Source organism: Alligator mississippiensis, chromosome 5, assembly GCF_030867095.1.
Source record: "Alligator mississippiensis isolate rAllMis1 chromosome 5, rAllMis1, whole genome shotgun sequence".
Taxonomy (NCBI): Eukaryota; Metazoa; Chordata; order Crocodylia; family Alligatoridae; genus Alligator; species Alligator mississippiensis.
The window spans coordinates 129,611,110-129,630,209 of NC_081828.1; the positions used below are offsets into that span (position 1 = coordinate 129,611,110).

General features: G+C 42.0%; 1 protein-coding gene across 2 annotated transcripts in view; it reads right to left on the reverse strand.

Annotated features, from left to right (window-relative positions):
• The window catches only part of AVL9 (AVL9 cell migration associated), a 53,822-nt gene extending 37,033 nt beyond the window's left edge, over positions 1–16,789 (reverse strand). Inside the window, exon 1 of one of the 2 annotated variants that reach the window (XM_014602564.3) lies at positions 16,583–16,789. In XM_014602564.3, the coding sequence (XP_014458050.1) occupies positions 16,583–16,681 (99 nt within the window). In that variant the 5' untranslated portion in view covers positions 16,682–16,789. Of the gene's footprint in view, positions 1–14,473; positions 14,538–16,582 lie in introns of those variants that run through there. The other variant, XM_059728691.1, reaches the window with a different exon arrangement.
• Between the last annotated feature and the right edge of the window lie 2,311 nt (positions 16,790–19,100).

Genomic DNA, 19,100 nt, shown 5'->3' on the forward strand with positions numbered 1-19,100 from the left:
ATCTTTCTGAATTTCTCCGAATCAATTTGGAGGGTTCCAATTCAATTTGGAGAGATTAAACGATCTCCCGATTTGATTTGGATTTGGAGATTCGGCCACTGAATCGGGCTGAATCTCCGCCGAATCAAATCAATGACAGAAGCTTCACACAGCCCTAGTAGGCAACCCCTCGCATGGGTGTCGGAGCACAGCATGCAAGCCTCAGGGCTGAGGCCATGCTGCCACAACAAGGCAAGGCTGTCATGGCTTCCCCACCTTCTGCCCCTGGTATGCAAACATCTTACAAGTTGAGGTTGTGGGTGTTTTTTTGGCACTGTACCCAAAAATGTTGCAGACCCTTGTTCTGAAAGCATCATTTCTATCAGGTTTAAAAAAAAGCATTGGCTTTCAGTTAATTTGATTCCTTTTACATTTTTGTAAAAAGAAATAAGTAGTCATGCAAGTTGGATGTCCTATCATCTGTCTTCATATCCATTTTTTTTAACCCCTGTCCAAATCTTCTCTCTCTCATCTTTTTTATCATCTTTCTCCAGGTTAGTGTTTCCAATGCGTATTAGTTAAAAAACACTGACTGGAGCCAAGCAGGAATATTCAAGGTAAGGAAATTGCAATTGGTTAAGTGAGGACTTCACAATATATTCAGTATTTTCTAATCCATCTTGTATACATCCTATCTTTGTGTTGACTACTCTTGTGAGCTGTGATGTTTTTACTGAGCTGTTTACAGTGATAACCAAAGCTGCCTCCTTGAGTGGTTACAGTTAAGTGAGAATAAAGGAATATGCAGGACATCTTCTTTTCTTTAGATTTTTGTACTAAGAATACAGAAACATGGATATAGAGAGGTGCCTTCAAAGACACAAATCAATCTGTTGGAGACTGAAAAAAACACTTTCTTAAAATGAAAGAATGCTGCAAAAAGAGTAGTGACATGAACCAATCAAGTAACCACCAAAAAACCAAGATGGAAGTTCTGCTTTAAGTCAATCTTTGCAAGGGAATCATTTTTAACATTATAATACATCTAAATCTAATGTTTTTAGTTAAAAAACCCAAAACCTGTTCTACCAGAAAACTAAGGAAGTTCTTGAATATATTGGTAAATCAACTTGACAGAAAGACTGAAAACTCTAACCAAATGTTCATATCTTAATAAAGGTGAATACTGAGGGAGAGTATAATTATTTCTTGGAAGCTAAGTTTCAAAGCTAAGCTTGTTCAACTGCTGATCAGTCATCTGTCAAAAAAGCATTTTTTTTTAATTATGATCTTCCACAGAAGGGCATTCAAAAGAGGCCATGTGGAAAATAATTCAATACAATATGGATGAATCAAATTGGAAAAAAAAAAAAACTACCAAAAAACCAGAACAGGAACAAACCCTAAAGAGCAATAAACATACAGGGGAGGGGAAAATAAAGAGTGAAGAAGTAGGAAGCAGTAAGGAAATAAAACTGAAATTCTTTAATCTCACCACACAGTGTCAGCCTTACGCCAGATGTTGTTGTGTTGTGGCACATGAATATGGGGCAAGAAAAAATGATTACAGAAGAAACTAGTCTCACTGCAATTTCAATTTCAAGTTTGCTTATTCCCAACTTATTCCCGACTAAGTCTGTAATTATTAGTCTCAAATTGATTAATTTTGTACAAACCTACATGTATGTTACACAAATAATCTTCAGTTTCCTCACTTATAAGCAAACAATGATTAAACCTGTCTTAGCTGCAAACTCAGTTATAAACAAGGCAAGTGAAGATTATAGCAAGGATTTGTTTTGTTTTGAAAACAATTTGGGTACCAACAGAAACAAAAGGAGGAGATAATGTACCTTCCGAGAAGATTGTACAAATTACTTTTCCATAGGCAAGCTAAACCAGCTCTCGGAAAGAAAATTAGGTTAATATTGAATTCTACCAGGAGTTCCAGAAAAAGAAACCATAGACAACACCAAATAGATTCTTCACCCACTTTTTACTCTACAAAGTCCCACAGATTTAAAAAGATTAAAATTGAATATATGGTCAGTCGTTTTTGCTGGCAACATTATCTGCCACAGCTGACATTTCCATGCTGTGGATACAGAATACTGATGATGGATTTTAGAATGAAAAGAGATGAAGAGTGCGATTTGTTGAGGATATAAACAACCGTGTTCTTCACTGCACACACTGCGCTGCTTTTTGAGGTCCCAATATCAAATGTATGAACAGCTACAAACAACCGACTTAAACTACACAGAAGCAGCACTTTTGTTTCCTAAAATCCTGCTAAATTCACTATCCTCCTAATGGATCTTTCTGTACATCTAATGCTTACTGAATTCAGTGGAAGTTCTGACGGCACGAGAGTGTTGGAGCGTACCCCAACAGCACAGTCAGCGTGCATCTCATTGTGAAGAAGTATTGTTTGGTGTCTCAAAGACAGTGGTTCTCAATCTTTTTAGATTCGAGGCACCCCTTCTGAATTGTCTGGAATTTAGCAGCACCCTATTTAAAGACTCATTTATTTCTTGCCTCCTTGCATTGTGCAACACCCTAAAACAGATTTCATGGGATGGCAGGGGAACCCTGAGAGCAAGGCAGGGGGATGGTACACAGTCCGCACAGCTGGAAAGTGGAGCTTGAAGATGGGTCATTAGACTCCTGAAGGAGGCACCTGTCCCTGCAGAAGGCAAGAGGGGTGAGTGGCTGCTAGTACCAGGGGAAGATGGTAGGGGCAGAACCCTGATGCGCCCTGCTCCTTCTGCTGTTGGCAGCCTTCCTGCCTCCAGCTCTAACTGAAAAGAGGAGTGCAGCCCCTGCTGCTGCAGCTGTTCCTCTGGGGACTTGCGTGCCAGTGACACCATTCTCCCTGGTCCCTCCTACCAAATCCAGGAGCATGGGAGGAGCAAAGGAAAGAGCCAGGTTGAATAAGCACAAGCAGATCATGTTTCTAGGACTACTGGGGCTGTCATCACACAGGCTGTGCTTTTTCAGCATAGTTAGTTTCCCTGCTTCTCCTGTGCTCCTGGAGCCGATGGGAGGAGTTGTAGCGAGTGCTGCTGAGATGCTGGCAGGTGCAGGGCACCTAGAAATTTGGGGAGCCAATGTGCACCTCCTCTCATAGAGGTCAGGAGCCAAGGCATTCTTCTAAGCTTGTGGAACCCTGCTTGAGAGTCACTGCTCAAAGACAGCTGATAGTTTTTCCGATATTAGCACAAGAGCATTTAGGAAATCTGGTCCTGGAATCATTCTGGATATAATTTCTTCTTAAACCACAGGTTTGCAGAAGTAATCCTGTTTCACTCAAAATAACAAAAATAGACCCCACCCCCAACAAAGAAACCTAAAATGTTTCTACCTTCCTCTTCCCCCAGTGAAATGAATGAGATGGCTATGAGTCTATGAAACACTTTGAGTCTTATCCTGGAACACCTGAGGTGTTTAAGTTTTCATATGTGATTTTATTCCACACTGCTCAAGTCCCTGAAGGGTGGTATTGGTGAATAGAAACAGTTAATGCAAAGATACTGTTCTGTAACTTGCAAAAATGTATATTAAATAGTAACTGTCTGTTAGCTGAAACACCCAGACATTCACATTTGCCTTGGACACAGAAACCACTACTGGTTATTTTCCTCTTTCATTTAAAAATATAAATATAATCAATGAGGCATAGGAGAAAAAAACTGTAATTCTACTACACTTATAACCTGGCCAACACAATCAGAATAAAAAACAAAAACAAAAACCAGAGGCTGTAGAAAATAGAGATGTGCACTGCATATTTTCAACTAGAATACCAGATACCAATAGCAGGTGATCTTCATTTCACTGTCAGGGAGACTGATGCTCCTAAAGAATTTAGGCCTTGTCTGAAGCTAAATACAAGCATCAATGCTGGACAGAGGGTGAGCAGCGCCGCATAGCAAGGGTAAAGCTGAGAGGTGGCCTTGTGGGAGGGGTGTCAGAGTGTGGGGTGAGTAGGGGACCACTGGGGTGGAGGCAGAAGGGTATAAAAACATTGCTGCAGTCGCACAGGGTTGCCAACCAAAGAATGAATATTTATAGCTATATCTATCTATATTTCTTTTGCTTGCTGAAACTTTTTTTTTACCAACAACAAAACTCTTATATTGAGACCTTTTTAGCACACGCGCGTGTGTGTGTGTGTGTGTGTGAGTGCGTGCGTGTGAGATAACACACTTGAAAAGCAAAAGAAACTTATTTCTTGAATAAAATCAAGCTAAGTTACCACTGTTTAACACACACCTATTGCAGGACAGGAGTAGACATAAGAAACAGTTACTCCAGACCAGCTGACAAGAGTTAAGTCCCCTCTCCCCTTTTAACTTGGTAAATTTTGTTCATCTCCCATACCCATACAGACTGACATGTTCAAGATGACAAAGGAAGCCTGCAATCAAGTCATAAGCAAAATCTCCATCTTCTCTGTTTCAACCTGTATTTGGTTTTCCTATTTAACAAAGGCTCGCATTTAATCAATGCGTAAAGTATTCATTACATAACTAACATCTGCTAGAAAACAAAAAAAAATTAGAAGTGAGAGAAAAGTCATTCAGTTCAGCTATCTTGCTCTACAACATCAAAATAAATTTAGCACAAGCAAAACATTATCAGGCAACTACAGACAAAAAAAAAAAAAGGAATCAATTTCTCTCTGATGCAGACTGGAAGAAAGGACAACAGATATACAACAAGACCACAACAAACTAAAATTTCTCACCAAAACACGTAAATGAGTAATAAAATAAAAATCAATCCCGCAGGCAACGAAAGATGATTTTTTTCACTCATCTTCTCTGGGTAACTGACAGTAATTGATAGACTAGGGAGGAGGGCAGGGTGGTAAAAGCTTCAATACAGGCTTTCTTCACTTTATTCGGGTTCTGTATGTACGAATTCGCTCTTATCTGATGATCCTTTTTATACCAAAAATTTGTTATATGCGAGGTAAATTGACTTCTATGCGATCGGGTGGTGGAAGCCTGCAGTCAGCTGCTTTGTGTAGTGAATGGTGGGAGTGACACGCACCAAAATATAGTCTTGAAGCCTCACTCAACTACCCCCAGCCCCACCATACTGGTGTTAGAGGGTGATGAGGGCCTGTTGATTCTTCTATAGCTGTTACCCTGCCTGTACCTCCTACTAGTGATGCAGAGTCCGATACTGAAGATCTTTCATTATCCTCTCTTCACATCAACCAAACATTCACCACCACCCTGTGCTTCTGTGTACTGTCTGCTGTTGGCGAGTACCAAAACTGTCTTGTAGAAGTGGTAGAAATGGGTCTGAGGTCAGTATGGTTGAGGTCTTGGAAGGTATCCCTATTTGTTACATTGTAAAGGTTCCCTTTACGCGAATTCGAGTTGTGTGTCACTTCCCAGGAACACATGTACAGCATAAAACAAGGGAAACCTGTATTTGGAGCAAGAGATAAGAAGAATAGCTCATAACCTTATTTGCTTCTTAGTCAACGCCTATTTTTACAAGCAGGTTACTGAATAACTTATTGAAAGCAAGGAGCCAGCATCAGGAAGTTTTTCCACAGGCTCTCTTTAGGCAAGAAGAAAAGCAGGCCATATGTATTGTCTGTTCAAACCAATTCTGCATTATGGATGTTCTACACATAGAAGCTAATGTTTACTTCCTAAATAAAATAAACAATGCTTTTTTCCCCATATTGATGAACATACTTTTCAAATATTAAATGATAGAACACATAATTTAGGAACACTGGAAAAGTTTTAAAAGAGCATTGGTTTCCCTAAAACATAAAACCGCACATTCAGTTATCACTTATCATCTTTTTGAAGATGGTCAGTTCTTGTTCCTTCCTGGACCCCACTGTAACATAGATACACATGTAATGAATAGGCAACCAAGACTGACTCAGCCTTGGGAAAGGAAAGTACACTATACCAACACTGACACACAAGCCAACCTGCTTTTCAGACAATGGTCTCATTTGAAAACAGACATTCTATTTACCTGCAGACATATTAGTATTTTTTTACACTATTTTGGAAGATCCCTCAATATACCTTCTTTTGTCTCCAGGAATATGCATTCTTGCATTTAGGTTTTCCACTATTGAGTTTGCTACATTTATTCCATAAGTCTCATTCTGTATTATTATATAGGAAAGCATGACAACAGAAGCTACTGCTGTTTTACAAATTACAGACCTGAAACAAATGACAGCGACTGGATGTGTGTCAGTTGAAGATACAAAGATACCCATCACTTATTTTGCATCGCAATTTGATATGGCTATGTTTAAATGAAATATTTTTTGGCTTTGGAGTGCATTCTAGGCAGCGTTTACCCATCATACTAGGATGTGGGCAACCTGGGGAATGGTGCAGATGGGACTTTGGACGCCAAGTGTAGCAGAGCTAAGCTTCATGCCAACTCTCATAAACAAGTGAAAAGACATTTAGGATTGGTTAGTGACATGGTTGCTGTAACCGAGTTTACACAGCTGTAACGTTCACCCAACTGAATTTATAGCATAAATAAGTCATGCTCCCTACTTTAGAGCAGGCACTAAAGCAGTAATGAACTAATTATTGCTTAATCCGCCCTGCAGTGAATTCTATCCCCACAATATTCTCCTACCCGAAAGCATTCCTCCCTAACAATTCTATACAGGCCAAAACGGAGGGAGCGTTTTTCCTTAAGAGAACTCCACTTTATTTTAATTTTTTAATACAGGCTTCCACCTGAGCATTTCAAAACATTTTTCTTTGGCTCCATCACTGGCTCCATTTTGTAAACAACAGAAATACAGCACAGAGAGATCAAATAACTTGCACAAGGCCAAAGAGCTGGGAAGATAACTAAAGTCTCTTGATTCTCAATCTTGTACCTTAACTGCAAGATGATCTTTTCTCAAAGTCTGCATTTTCATCATATGACTTGTCATATTGATAGATGGACAAACTCTGGATGCAATAGAAGCATCTAACAAAACCTCAGAGAGAAATACCGGGGGTTTTTCATATTCTGTAGTGGTTAAAAACATTAACAAGGTTATTCAAACGCAAATCAAATTCGTGATCCAAGAGCTTTAACAAAAAGGGAGAAAATATCATTCTCAGAATACCTTTGTAACTAGCAAAGAAAGCCAAAACTAGGAAAGATGCGTCTTCACTCCTGTCAGTTATTATACAAGAGAGACTGTGAAATTCTGTACCACTTGCTACAGGAATTGATCTACTTGTTAAAAGATGAAAAGCATTAATGGCGCTAGAAATCCAAGACTTCAAAACTATCTAAAAAATATCTATACACTGGAACACGAACAAACCCATCTGAAATTTGCTAGCCAACTGCTAAATAGCTGGAAGAGCAAGCTACCTGCCCAATACTCCAAACAGCAGGGGTAGGCAACTTTTTCCAGTTGCAGTCTGGAAGAGCCTCCCCCCCTCCCCACACCTCACCCAGCTGCCTGTCCCCATGGCTAAATTTCACTGAAATCCCATGTGTATGGGCCACATCCAACAGTTCTACAGGCTGGATCCAACCCACAGGCCATAGGCTGCCAACCCCTCCCATACAGTACTTCATTTCTGAAGTATCAACAATAGGATTTAGTTTGAAAACAGTTTAGTTGAAGACAGATCTGTCTTTATCATTTGGGCTGGGAAGTCAGACATGGCCAAGTATGAATCTAGCTCCTATATTCCACTGAGTGCTGTTGGCTGTGGAAGCTGGCATGCCTTAAACCAGTGCTTCTCAAACTTTTTTGTACCATTGGTAAACATCAACGGCCAATCCCAACCCAGTGCCTCACTGCTGATCCTCTGCCCCCAGCCCCACAGTGTATGGGGGGCAGAGTGGGTGTGTGGGGCCTAGGGTGCCCCCAAAGCAGCCCCTTGCAGGCTCAAAATCTGCAAGCCTGCAAAGGAACGGTCAGTTTCCCACATTTTTCTCCTTCAAAGTAAAATCCATTTTTAAAGTTCGTTGATCCATTTTTTAAGTTTGTTTACAACCCTTTCAGATATTCTTGCAACCCACTTTTGGGTCAGAACCCATAGGTCAAGAAATGGACAGCCATGGTTTAAGGCAGCAATTGGCAGCCCATGAGAGGTTAGTTTGTGGTCCCTGGGTTCCCACCTGATTGCCACTCTCTCCATGGTTCCAGCCTCTGGGCTCCCTTTTCCTTTGGCTCCCGCTTCCTGTCCTGCTCCAAGGACTAGGTTAGAATGGTATGGCACAGCCCACAGTGCCAGGGATACCCACAAGCACAGTGCAGAGTAATTGTCCATGGCCAGGGAGCTGAAGGTGGGGCTGGGACACCTGTGCATGCATGCCTGATATACTGGGAGTCTGTCCACAGGGCATGTGGCCCATGGAGCTTTTGGCTTCCTGCTGCTAAAAATTTGGACAGCCCTGCCTTAAGCCATCCTGGGCCCTCTAGGCTCAGGAAGATTATGACTGGCTGACACAGCTCTAAATATCCAATATCCATTTATTTAAATGATAAAATAAGTGAAAGGTACAGATACATTCTGACTTTAACAAAGACCAAAGCAATACACTGATATTAGCAAGTGGCTTCCAAAATTAGGGCTGACTATTTGGTGAACGCGATTTTACACATAATTCTGAAGATCAATTTGAACACTTCCCAATTACACTTCTGACTAACCAAATAAGGAGCTCTTGGCAGTAACACAAAGAGAAGTTGAACGCTGAAAAGTGGTCTACCTTAGAATGACAGGAAGTAAAAGAAGTATCTTTCACATTTATCTAGAACTAAATACACATTAAAAAGTAAGAAAATCTAGGATTTCCTGGCTTACCTGTCATATATACCATGATTTCTGGGTTTGGGTAGGTTTTTTTTAAATACTCATGACTTTAACCATTAAGAGATTTTTGAACATGGGTAAGGGGTGGTGTTGAGCTACTGTTCCAATCTCACTAAGAACTGCCAAATTAAAAATGGTAATATTAAGGATTCCAGAAAGAGAATGAACAATCCTAACTACGACTATCACTTTGTTGTACAATCACAGTCATAATTTCCAGATTTCTCTTTTTTAGACAAAAGGTTACAGGGCCCAATTCACTGCTACTTCATACTTTGGCGTAAATGGCTACATAACACAAATGGTTATGTTTTATATCCACTTAAGAATAAGAGGACTGCCACAATACTAGGTTAGATGGGCCTACAGTCTGATCCAATAAATCTCACACATGCTGGTAGAATGTGGATGTTTAGAGAGAGGATGAACAGAGCATGTCCACAATTTTCCACCTTCTACTGGTACAGGCAACCACATAAGGTTGAAGGACATGGGTGGGATCAAGCTTGCATGTGTGCAGTGCTATTTCTACTGCTGACCATGCAGCAGGACAGCAGAGCTGAAGAGGTAGTGTCAGCAGTGCATTGTCCCCATGCTAATGCTCTGCTGCTGACCGGGCAAGTGCTGAAAAATGTTAAAAAATATTTCAAACAACAACTAAGAGAGTCGTTTTATTACAGAATAAAAGCTATTTTAATTAAATGAATGCATCAGGGACTTTTGCCACACTTTATTCTAAGTTAATGGTATTTGCTATATGACTCCTTAGGCAAGTAGTGACAAACGGAGTCTTAAGTGGGTGCAGCACAGAAATCCAGCATGGCCTACAGTTCTAATACACTAGCACTCTCCTTAACTTACTGGTTCAAATATCAGAGAAATAGGGTGTCTAGTAGTTTCTCCTCTCCTTCTAAGAGGTGACTATCAGGACCACACCTTAGTTGTGGTAAAGAGATATACCACCTAGTGCTAAGGAAATATTTATTTAACATCACTGCATAAATCAGTCAACACTAGGCATTACAGAATCAGGTTGTCAGCCACCTGACACTGTACAGAAACAGACACACAGGTCCTTATCGGACTTAACCTGTACCAGCTTAAAGTATTATACATATTTTTTAAATGTAAGTTCTTGATTTGAAAATAATTATGCTGCTTCCACTGACTGCAAGGTTATCTTAATGATCAACGGCAATTCTGACTTAAAACAGCTATTTGGGATGTTACACTCTCAGTTTTCTCTAGTTTTTCAATCAGCACTCAGCATTTCATGTGTTGCAAAATGTCAGGTCTGTTTCTTATATTAGTTTGCTTTATTCAAAAACCACTACAAGTTGAATCAGTACAACTTAAAAAAAACAGGACAGCAACAATTATAAGCCAACATCAAACTCATGCTCTAAAAATGACCTCAAATAGGCTGAAATTCTGAGGCCGGTACTAAATGTGTCATCATAAAAATTAGGACAAAGTATTATGAAACAAAATTTGAGGGGAAAAAAATTGAGAGGAAAACACCCTGAAACCTACCTAGGAAAATATCTTTACAGGAATATCTGTAGCTGCAACTATAATTTCTTTACTTTGTGTATCTTTATCCTCCTAACTGTGACCAAGGGCAAAAGCAGCAGATAGGCACTTCAGGTAACCAATAGTATCTATCTAGAACTGTGCCAGACTATTTAAAATATCTTTCCTCAAAGTGCAAAAAGGTCCCATGAGTTTTTCTACTATCAATAATCATAAACAAAGAATCCATACTACACACACCCAATCTACAGAAACACCGTGACATTGCATATATTTAATTTGTACCACACAGAGATGGTGTTAGTCTGAGAGATTTAACTATAGAACAGCCCACAAATTTTACTATGAAAATATACAGAGATTCAGTTATATATGCATTTTCTGATAAAATAGCTAAAGCCAAAACAAAACAAAAATAGGAACAGAAGACAAGGAAGGCTTTCCTGGGTTCCTTGACAAGTCCCCTGCTATGGCAGGTGACTATGGTATATATTACAGCCCTTTTCATCAACTAAGAAAGATCTACCTGGATTTTTGCTACTAGCACTTCAGCTAGAAGGGTGTTCTAGAACCTCAGTACTTTAATGGTTAGAAATCAACTTATATCTTTAATCCTAAACTTATTCATGGACAGTTTATATCCATTTGTTCTCATACTAGCATTGTTCCTTAGCTTGAACAGCTTCCCTCCCTCACAGATATTTAGTTTCCCAAAGTATTTAGAGACTAGCCCATATCAACCTCCATTCTGCTATGAATAATTAGTTCCTTACTGCTTTAGTGCCTGCTCTAAAGTAGGGAGCATGACTTATTTATGCTATAAATTCAGCTGGGTGAACGTTACAGCTGTGACGTTCATAATACTGCTAGACTAAACATGCCAGCCCCTTCCATTTCCTCCCATAAAAACAGTCACCATTCCCCATCATCTTATTCACAAGTCTCTGTATCTGTGCAGTTTCAAACTCACCGAATTTAAATTCTTTAACATGGATAACAAACTGTACACAGTATACCAGATGAAGTCTCACCAGTGCCTTGTATAATGGCACTGTCTCAACTGAAATAAAAGGCAAATGCAGTCATGTCCAGTTTTCAAGGCCTCTGGCTGCCTAGATCACTTTCCCGCACACCTTTGACATTTTGCATGTAGGTACTGGGTACTCCACTTACAAGCATATTGCATAACAGCATAATTCACTTATCTACATAACATGATGCTACTCCCAATCTTTTGTGTATTGCTTACATTAATTATAACAAACATCAGTTACCTACATAGTTGTTAATTTCCAACAATGCTTTTTTGGCCCACTGTTTACTTTATGGTATAACTATGGCCTGTTTAACTGTATAACTGATGAAAATGACTAGGAAACATCAATTTCAAGCCTTCTAAAGCAGCCTTGAACCAAGTCCTATTCAATTCAAAGCTGCTCTTATAGGCATTCTCAAAGGGAACTTACAAAACACCTTATCTAGATGAGGCCACGAACTTCACTTCATAAATCTACTGGATACCAAAAATCATTGATGCAACACAGACATTGGATTTATGACACATTACAACCTGCCTGACATCCGATTCACCAGGTACCTGCCAGACTGGAACTCTTACACTTTTCTTTCCATTCCCCCCCCTTACTTTTCTGCCCTTTGTCTTCCTAATTTCCAGCTATTTTCTCTCTCTCACAGACAGCCTCTTTTCTACCTTGAATTACTACCACTGTAAAGTGTCCCTTACTTACCTTTGACTATTTCCCCCCCCTGCTTTCCCCACTCCCTTCCCTGCTTTACTTTTTGTTTTCCTAATCTCTAACTACTTACATTCTCACTGACATCCTGTCACACTTTTAGCTTCTCTCATTCCTTGGGAGTGTCAGAACAGCAGAGACTCTCTATGCCTGAAGAAGGGTGACTGTGCCCAAAAATTTTCTAACTTTTTTCTACCAACTACTCATTTGGTCTAATAAAAGATATCACATCTACTCAAAGAACCTTGCCTGCTTATAGGCATAAGGCATTCTGAGAAATAAAATCTTACTAAGATACAAAGAGCTTAGCCCAAGTTGTTCTTGTAGTCAATGAGCATAGTTTGCATTGAGTTTTGATGAATGTACACTCTGCATAAGTGCACAGTCTTTTTATCAGTTTCATGGCTACATACTTAAAGTACACTGTACTACACCTGTTATTCTTCAGCAGTATGCCGCCTTACCCAATTTGACACATTTAGTTAAAAACAACAACAACCATCTGCTCTTAGATACATGGGATATCACATGTCAGTTCCTTCAGGATTCTAGGAGGGCGATCATCTGGTCCCTGTAACATGAGCACACACAACTGAGTTTTGCTTCTACGTTGGATGCAGTCATTTCTTTACTCTCAGTTCAGCTACCCTTTGCCTCAGCATTCAACATCATCATTCTTACTGAAAACTGAAACAAATTGTTCACTTACTCTTTTGGGCCATGCCTAGATGATCTTTCACCTGTCTTCTGCCCTCACCCTACTACAGACCCACTGTTTCTTTCCTTGTAACTTTGATTTATATAGCGGAAGAACTTTTTACTGCTTGTTTCCTTTGCAACACTGCTCAGCTCAGCTTCTGACAACATTTATTTTTCTCCTACAGTTTCTAGCCTCTAAAGCTTAGCTTTCCTTGCTGATGATCTGCTTTCCTGTAATTCCTTGCGGCTTTTCTACATTACCTCAAAAAGGATTTTAAAGAGTATTACTCACCAGCTAGTCCTGGAGTCCTTCCCTCCCAGTTTTTAACAAGACCTAAAACGGCTTTTATAGCAAATGGTGTCCCGACAACCGAATGAAACTTATAGCTTTGGTAATTGTGCCATTGTTGCTCTGCTACTAAGAAAATGCATGACACTATAGGAAAATGGAACAGAAAGGAAAGAGACTTCCAACTCCATTCATTCCTAGCAACTGAGGGCAAAATGAGGGCAAAAATGTGCTATTCTTCCCACTGACACCCAGTGTAGGCTATCTTTCATAACAGCCATTGACTTGCAGGTGCCTGATAAATATTGCGAACCTAAAATGGTGATCAAATTACTGTTTTGAAAACTGATCCTGTAAACACCTGCACACTTCTAACTTTACTTGTGTGAGCAGCCCTATTAAACCTATAATAACTCAAAACATTCCAAATACTTGGTTGGTTTGAAATCTATTTAAGTTGTCATGTATTATTTAGTAATAGATATGATTGAGGGTTGCTTTTAAATTGCAGCATATTGTTAGTAAGCTCAGGGTAGCAATGAATATACTGATTTTTCTTTTGTTTTACTAGCTAGCTATTTCTACTGGATGGTTTAAAAAAATATGAAAAAAAATCCATATAAAATAGATCTCTGGTGCCTTCTGTGCAACAAGTTAGCACTTTTCAGACCAATTCTCAGAAGATAGCCACCATCTTAACTGGTATCCTTACTGACATTCTCAGTAGAGACTAACAACTGCAAGGGCACAAACATGCCTTCTCATTTTGGCTTGCTTTTAGGACAGTGCTGGTGTACACCGACCATTGCCCATGTTTAATCACTTCTGTAGATAAATGGGTCTGTAAATTCCCCCCAGAATTAAATAGGCTGAATAGATATTCAGAAACACAAAAAATCCCTCTAAAATGGTATAAGAAATAAATGGCATGTTAAGAAATAATATAAATAGCTTTTGTAAATCTGATTGGCAGGTTCATGACATAGCAACCATCTTTTTGTTGTTAAACTACATGGACTAAGCTTTTGTAAACAATGTATGCAATAGAAATATATCTAGCCTCACAAAGTCAAAGAAAGATGACATCTCATGCTAGAAACCAGAAACATGGATAAAGCTGGCAACTTTGGTGAACCACTGGATAATAAAAGGAAAATATGATGTTAAAGACTTGGGTGGGGGGGTGGAGATGGGATAAGATTAAGATTTAAGAGTTTAAATGACATCTAATGCTAGATTTTTTCTGCTTTTAATATGAGCAATCTAATTTTAGTTTAAAAATAATGAACAAATGTGCATCCAAGGCAACAGTTGTTCATCATTTGTTCACTTCAAATTGGTATGCAAATTTTTGGACATAGCACTCGCTGGCTTACCAGAGAATGGGGGGGGAAAATCAAGTCTAGACAGGCCATTCATGTTGATTCTCTTTTCTCATATCCAAAGGCATTCCCTCGAGTCAGTACACAATCTCCTGGCACGGCACACTCCAGGAGTTTAAAATAGCTCTTCTGCATCAGGATCTTTAACAATGGAACAATGAAGGTACAAAAAATGAACAAAGAGCTACTGCTTTTTAAAATAGGAGTTTTATAAATTGATGCAAGGACTAGCCAGGTTTCAAACCAATTCCTAAACTGCTTTGCAAAATGCCTGCGGAGAAGTAGGCAGACAAGTTCTTTGGGTAAACCTGATATCTTTTATTAGACCAACTTAAATAGCTGGTCTAATAAAAAATATCAGATTCATCCAAAGAACCTTGTCTGCCTGTCTCCTAAAACCAACATGGCTACAACCTACACCCCTGTAACTGTGGAGAAGTAGTGGAGCCTAGAACTTGAAAAGTATGTTCCTCTTCCATCTTATGTTTCACAAGGGGCTGGGGGGGACGGAGGAGTTTAAAAAAAATACTTAACACTGTGAAGAAGAAATATATATTAATCAACCATCTAATAAAAGTCAATTTTGATTAATATCTGGAAGAAAGCTGACTACATATCTATATGCAAAGGTTATGTCTAGGAAACTGCAAAGGCAGAAGCTTGCGTGAGTTAAAATTTACCTTCCCAACTTTGTTGTTTTTCCAAGTGTCCTGCATTTATAAGTGAGCATGGTGCACTCATCCACCTTCATTTTTAATCCCTTTCTTTATCTTTGGGGACTTCCCCACTCCTATTGCTTCTTTTCCAATTGGGATCTACTGTTGCATTACTGTTAGCTTCTTCCATCAATTTCATACAGGCCTCTGCTACATGTTACATATATCACACAACTCACTGGACAATCATGCAATAAATTTAGACTCGCCATACATGCAAAGACAGAGGGGCTATGAGTGTAATTATCACACAATTACCTGGTGAATTGAACAATACATTTAGACCAGCCATAACTGCAAAGACAGATGGGCTACAAGTGTAATTATTGTGCAATAAATTTAGACCAGTCATACATGCAAAGCCATTATCACACCCAGCCATAGAAAGAGCCAACCAGCTACAAAGTTAGTGCTTCGAAATGTTTAACAACATCACAACTAGTTTCTATCCATCTTTAATCTGAACGTGTGGCAGGGCCCTTAATATGATTACTCATACTATGATCACTTATCCTTTCCAGGCTTTTTCAGTCTGGAATTTGAGAGAAGTTACTTATAAACATTAACCTTGGTATAAGCAACACTTGGCGTACACCATATTAAGTCATCCCATCTCAAAGAGCGAATGCCTCTTATAGGCCACCCTGAGCAAACTGCAGCCTCACCCTGCTGGCCTTGCAGGGCTTTCCACTAGAACCTCTCCCTCTGCTCAAGCCCACAGCCTGACTCAAACACAGCCAGTGGCTCATGGAGGAGGAGAAAGAGGAGGAAGCAGCAGCCTAGAAGCCCTGTGACCTAGAACTATGATGACTCCTGAAGTTGAAGGGGGGAGAAGGATAGGAAGGGGAGAAAGAAGAGAGGAAAGAATCCGGCAGGATGTGGGAAGCTGAAAACAACACATAAACACCCTAACAGAACTGGCAAATGACACTGGGCGGGCATATGTGTGCACACCCCTGCTAATACACCCCCAGCACATGCCCATGCACATGCGCACACACACTGTACAGTCCCCCCAACATGCACCCCCATACACCCCCCACCACGCACCCCAATGCACACCCCACAATGTTCACACGCCATGTATCCCTGATGCACGCACACTGCACACCCTCCAACGCACACCCCCCAGCAGCACACGCACCATACACCCCCAACAGCACACCCCTCACATACCCTCAACGCACACCCCACAACGTGCACGCACACCATACACCCCCACAATGCACTCAGCCCATCGCACACACCCCATATACCTCCCATGTGCACACACACCAGACACCCCCCCCCAAATGCGCATGCCCCCCCATGTACCCCCGCCCCCAACAAAGCCAAGGCCGGGCTGGGCGCGGGGTGGGGCAGGGCTCTGCCCCAGGCCGGCCCTCACCTGGCAGCCCTTCTTGTGGTGGAAGCCGACCACGGCGATGTGCAGCACCGGCCCCCGCGGGCCGCCTCCCGGCGGCGAGCAGCGCCCCGGCTTCTCCATGGGCCGGCGGCGGCGGTGACCGCTTCCGCCCCGGGCTCCGCCGCTGCCCGGGGCCGACGGGGAGGGAGCCCGGAGCCGGGCCCGGCACCCAGCCCGCCGCTGCCTCCCTCCCTGCCCGCCGCTTCCGCAGCGCCCAGGGGCGGGGACACGGAGGCACCACCCCTTCAAGGGCGGCCGCGCCCGGCGGGGCCTCACCGCCCCTCCGCCACCTGCCAGGGGGAGGGAGGCCGCGAGGCTTGTGGCTCTTGCTGGCTCTGGCTAGCCCCGAGGCCTGGCGTGGTATCATCCCCAACAGCGGCCGGGGTAGCACCCCCACCTGCTCGCGGGGAAGGGAGCAGGGGAAGCTTCCCCTTTGTGCCAGGCTCGTTGAGGGGCATTAAGTCAGGGGCTCTCAAGCTTCTTCTTAATCTCCCAGTGCCTCTGGATGGACTCGAGGTGCCCCTGGGAAAATGCCAGCCCTGCCTTTAGGGGTGTTGATCTAAGGACCGAGGTAGATCAAGGTCTTTGGGTAAATGGAACCTCTTTTATCAGACCAACTAACACTGGTGACACATAGCGGGTGCACCTGCACCCCCTGAGATTGGCAGCGCACCCCTGTGAAAACCACTGCCAGTGGCATCTGTGGGCAGTCCCTGATCACCACTGCTGATGCTACTGGTGGTGTCTGCGGGTGGTCACTGACCACCAGTCAGTGCTCGCCACCCTGCCTCCAACACCATTGTGGCTGCCTGCAGGAGCTCCCTGCTCGCTGCCAGCACGCCACTGCCATTGTGCCCCGCCCCCCCCACCTTCCAGGGGCACGTGGCGTTCATGCCAACTATGTTAGAAAAATTGTTCTTTACAAGCTTTCAGGCACAAACACCCTTCTTCCAGCAAAGGGAGAGTCTGTTGGTGTTTTGTGCTCTCCTGGATGGAGTAGAAGCCACTATGCAAAATTCAGGTCTGTAAAAATGCAAATGCATGGCAATGAGGATCAGAGGCCATGGGAGACAGAGCGCTGCCTTTTTTCTCCTTTTGACCTGCATGCTAGAGCCGTTCTTCTGTTGCAGAGAACTCAGACCACAGCAGGGCAGATGGGCTTTAACTCTAGAGGTTCCCATCTGAAAGCTTTGGGTTTATCTCCTGAATTATGTCTGTGTTCCTCGTTGTGTGTGGCAGCCTTGAAAGAACCTCTAGACACCCCAGGGTGCTGTGGCCCTGGTTAAGACTTGTTGCATTAAGTCTTCAAAGAGAGGCAAAGATTTCTGAAGGAGTGTGGGGAATAATCTCTTTTCCTAGGCCAACTGCATGGTTGGAATAAAGCTAGACAAGCTTTTGAATGCAGGCCTTCTTCATCAGGTTGCAAACGTGAAGTCTTCTGAATAAGTTGTAATTAGATTCTGCTGGCTGAGAGACGACAACAACAATTTTTGAATCTGGTTTTACGCTCCACTGGCCAGGCCCTGAAAGCAAAGCTTCCTGAAGGCTAATCAGATTAGTGGCAAACTTCATTATTAAAACGTGTATTGACTTTTTCCTTTTTCAAAGTGTTGCTGTACAAGCAATGTCTAATTCGGGCTTCATCCTAGAATCTCCTGAGTTGTATAGAGTCTTTATGTGAGTTACAGCAGATGCAGTGAGTCTGCTCGCTTGAGATGCATCTATCAAGTAAGAAGTTAGCAAGATCAAGTCTATAATTCTTGCGCTAGACCACTGAATCTGAGGGTGCTGCAGCACATTGGGGTACCTTGAGATCTTTTCAGGGGGCCATGCAATGTTAGCATGTTTAGGTGTGAAAATGTGATTTGCAAGATAAATCTAGAGACTTCAAACAGGCATCCAGTGTCAAAAGTATTCTGACCTGACCTGTGGTCTTTCTGAATTTTTTTGCAACAAGTGAACTGTTTTCATGAACAACGTGTGCACCTGGTGGCTAGGGGGGCATGGCAGTGGCGGTAAGTGGGGAGCTCCTGCAAATGCCACCGGTGCTGGTGGGGTGGGGGGGAAGGGGAGTGACGACCACCTGCAGATGCCACTGGCAGTGTTGGCAGCGGCCAGCGGTGGCGGTGGTGGCGGTGGGGGGTGGCAAGCTATGACCACCTGCTGGTGCCACTGACACTGTCGGTGGCACCTTTTCGTAGGGTGTGAATCTCCTATGCATCGTCAATGATTGTTTTGTTACTTTTCTGTAGTTAAAAAATGAGTGAAAATGAAGAGCTGGTATCTTTCAAGGGGTGTACTGAGTCTGCAAAGGTTGAGAATCACTGTGCTCTACCTCTAAGATTAATAAGTATATAATATGATCCCTGTATTTCAGATAGCCATTTAACCACTCTGCCTCATATCCTCTAACTGAAGGCCACAGAGAGTGTGTGTGTCAGAGAAAGAATTAAAACGTAGGCGATCTAGGCTCCTCTTGCTATGCTCAGACAAATTGATC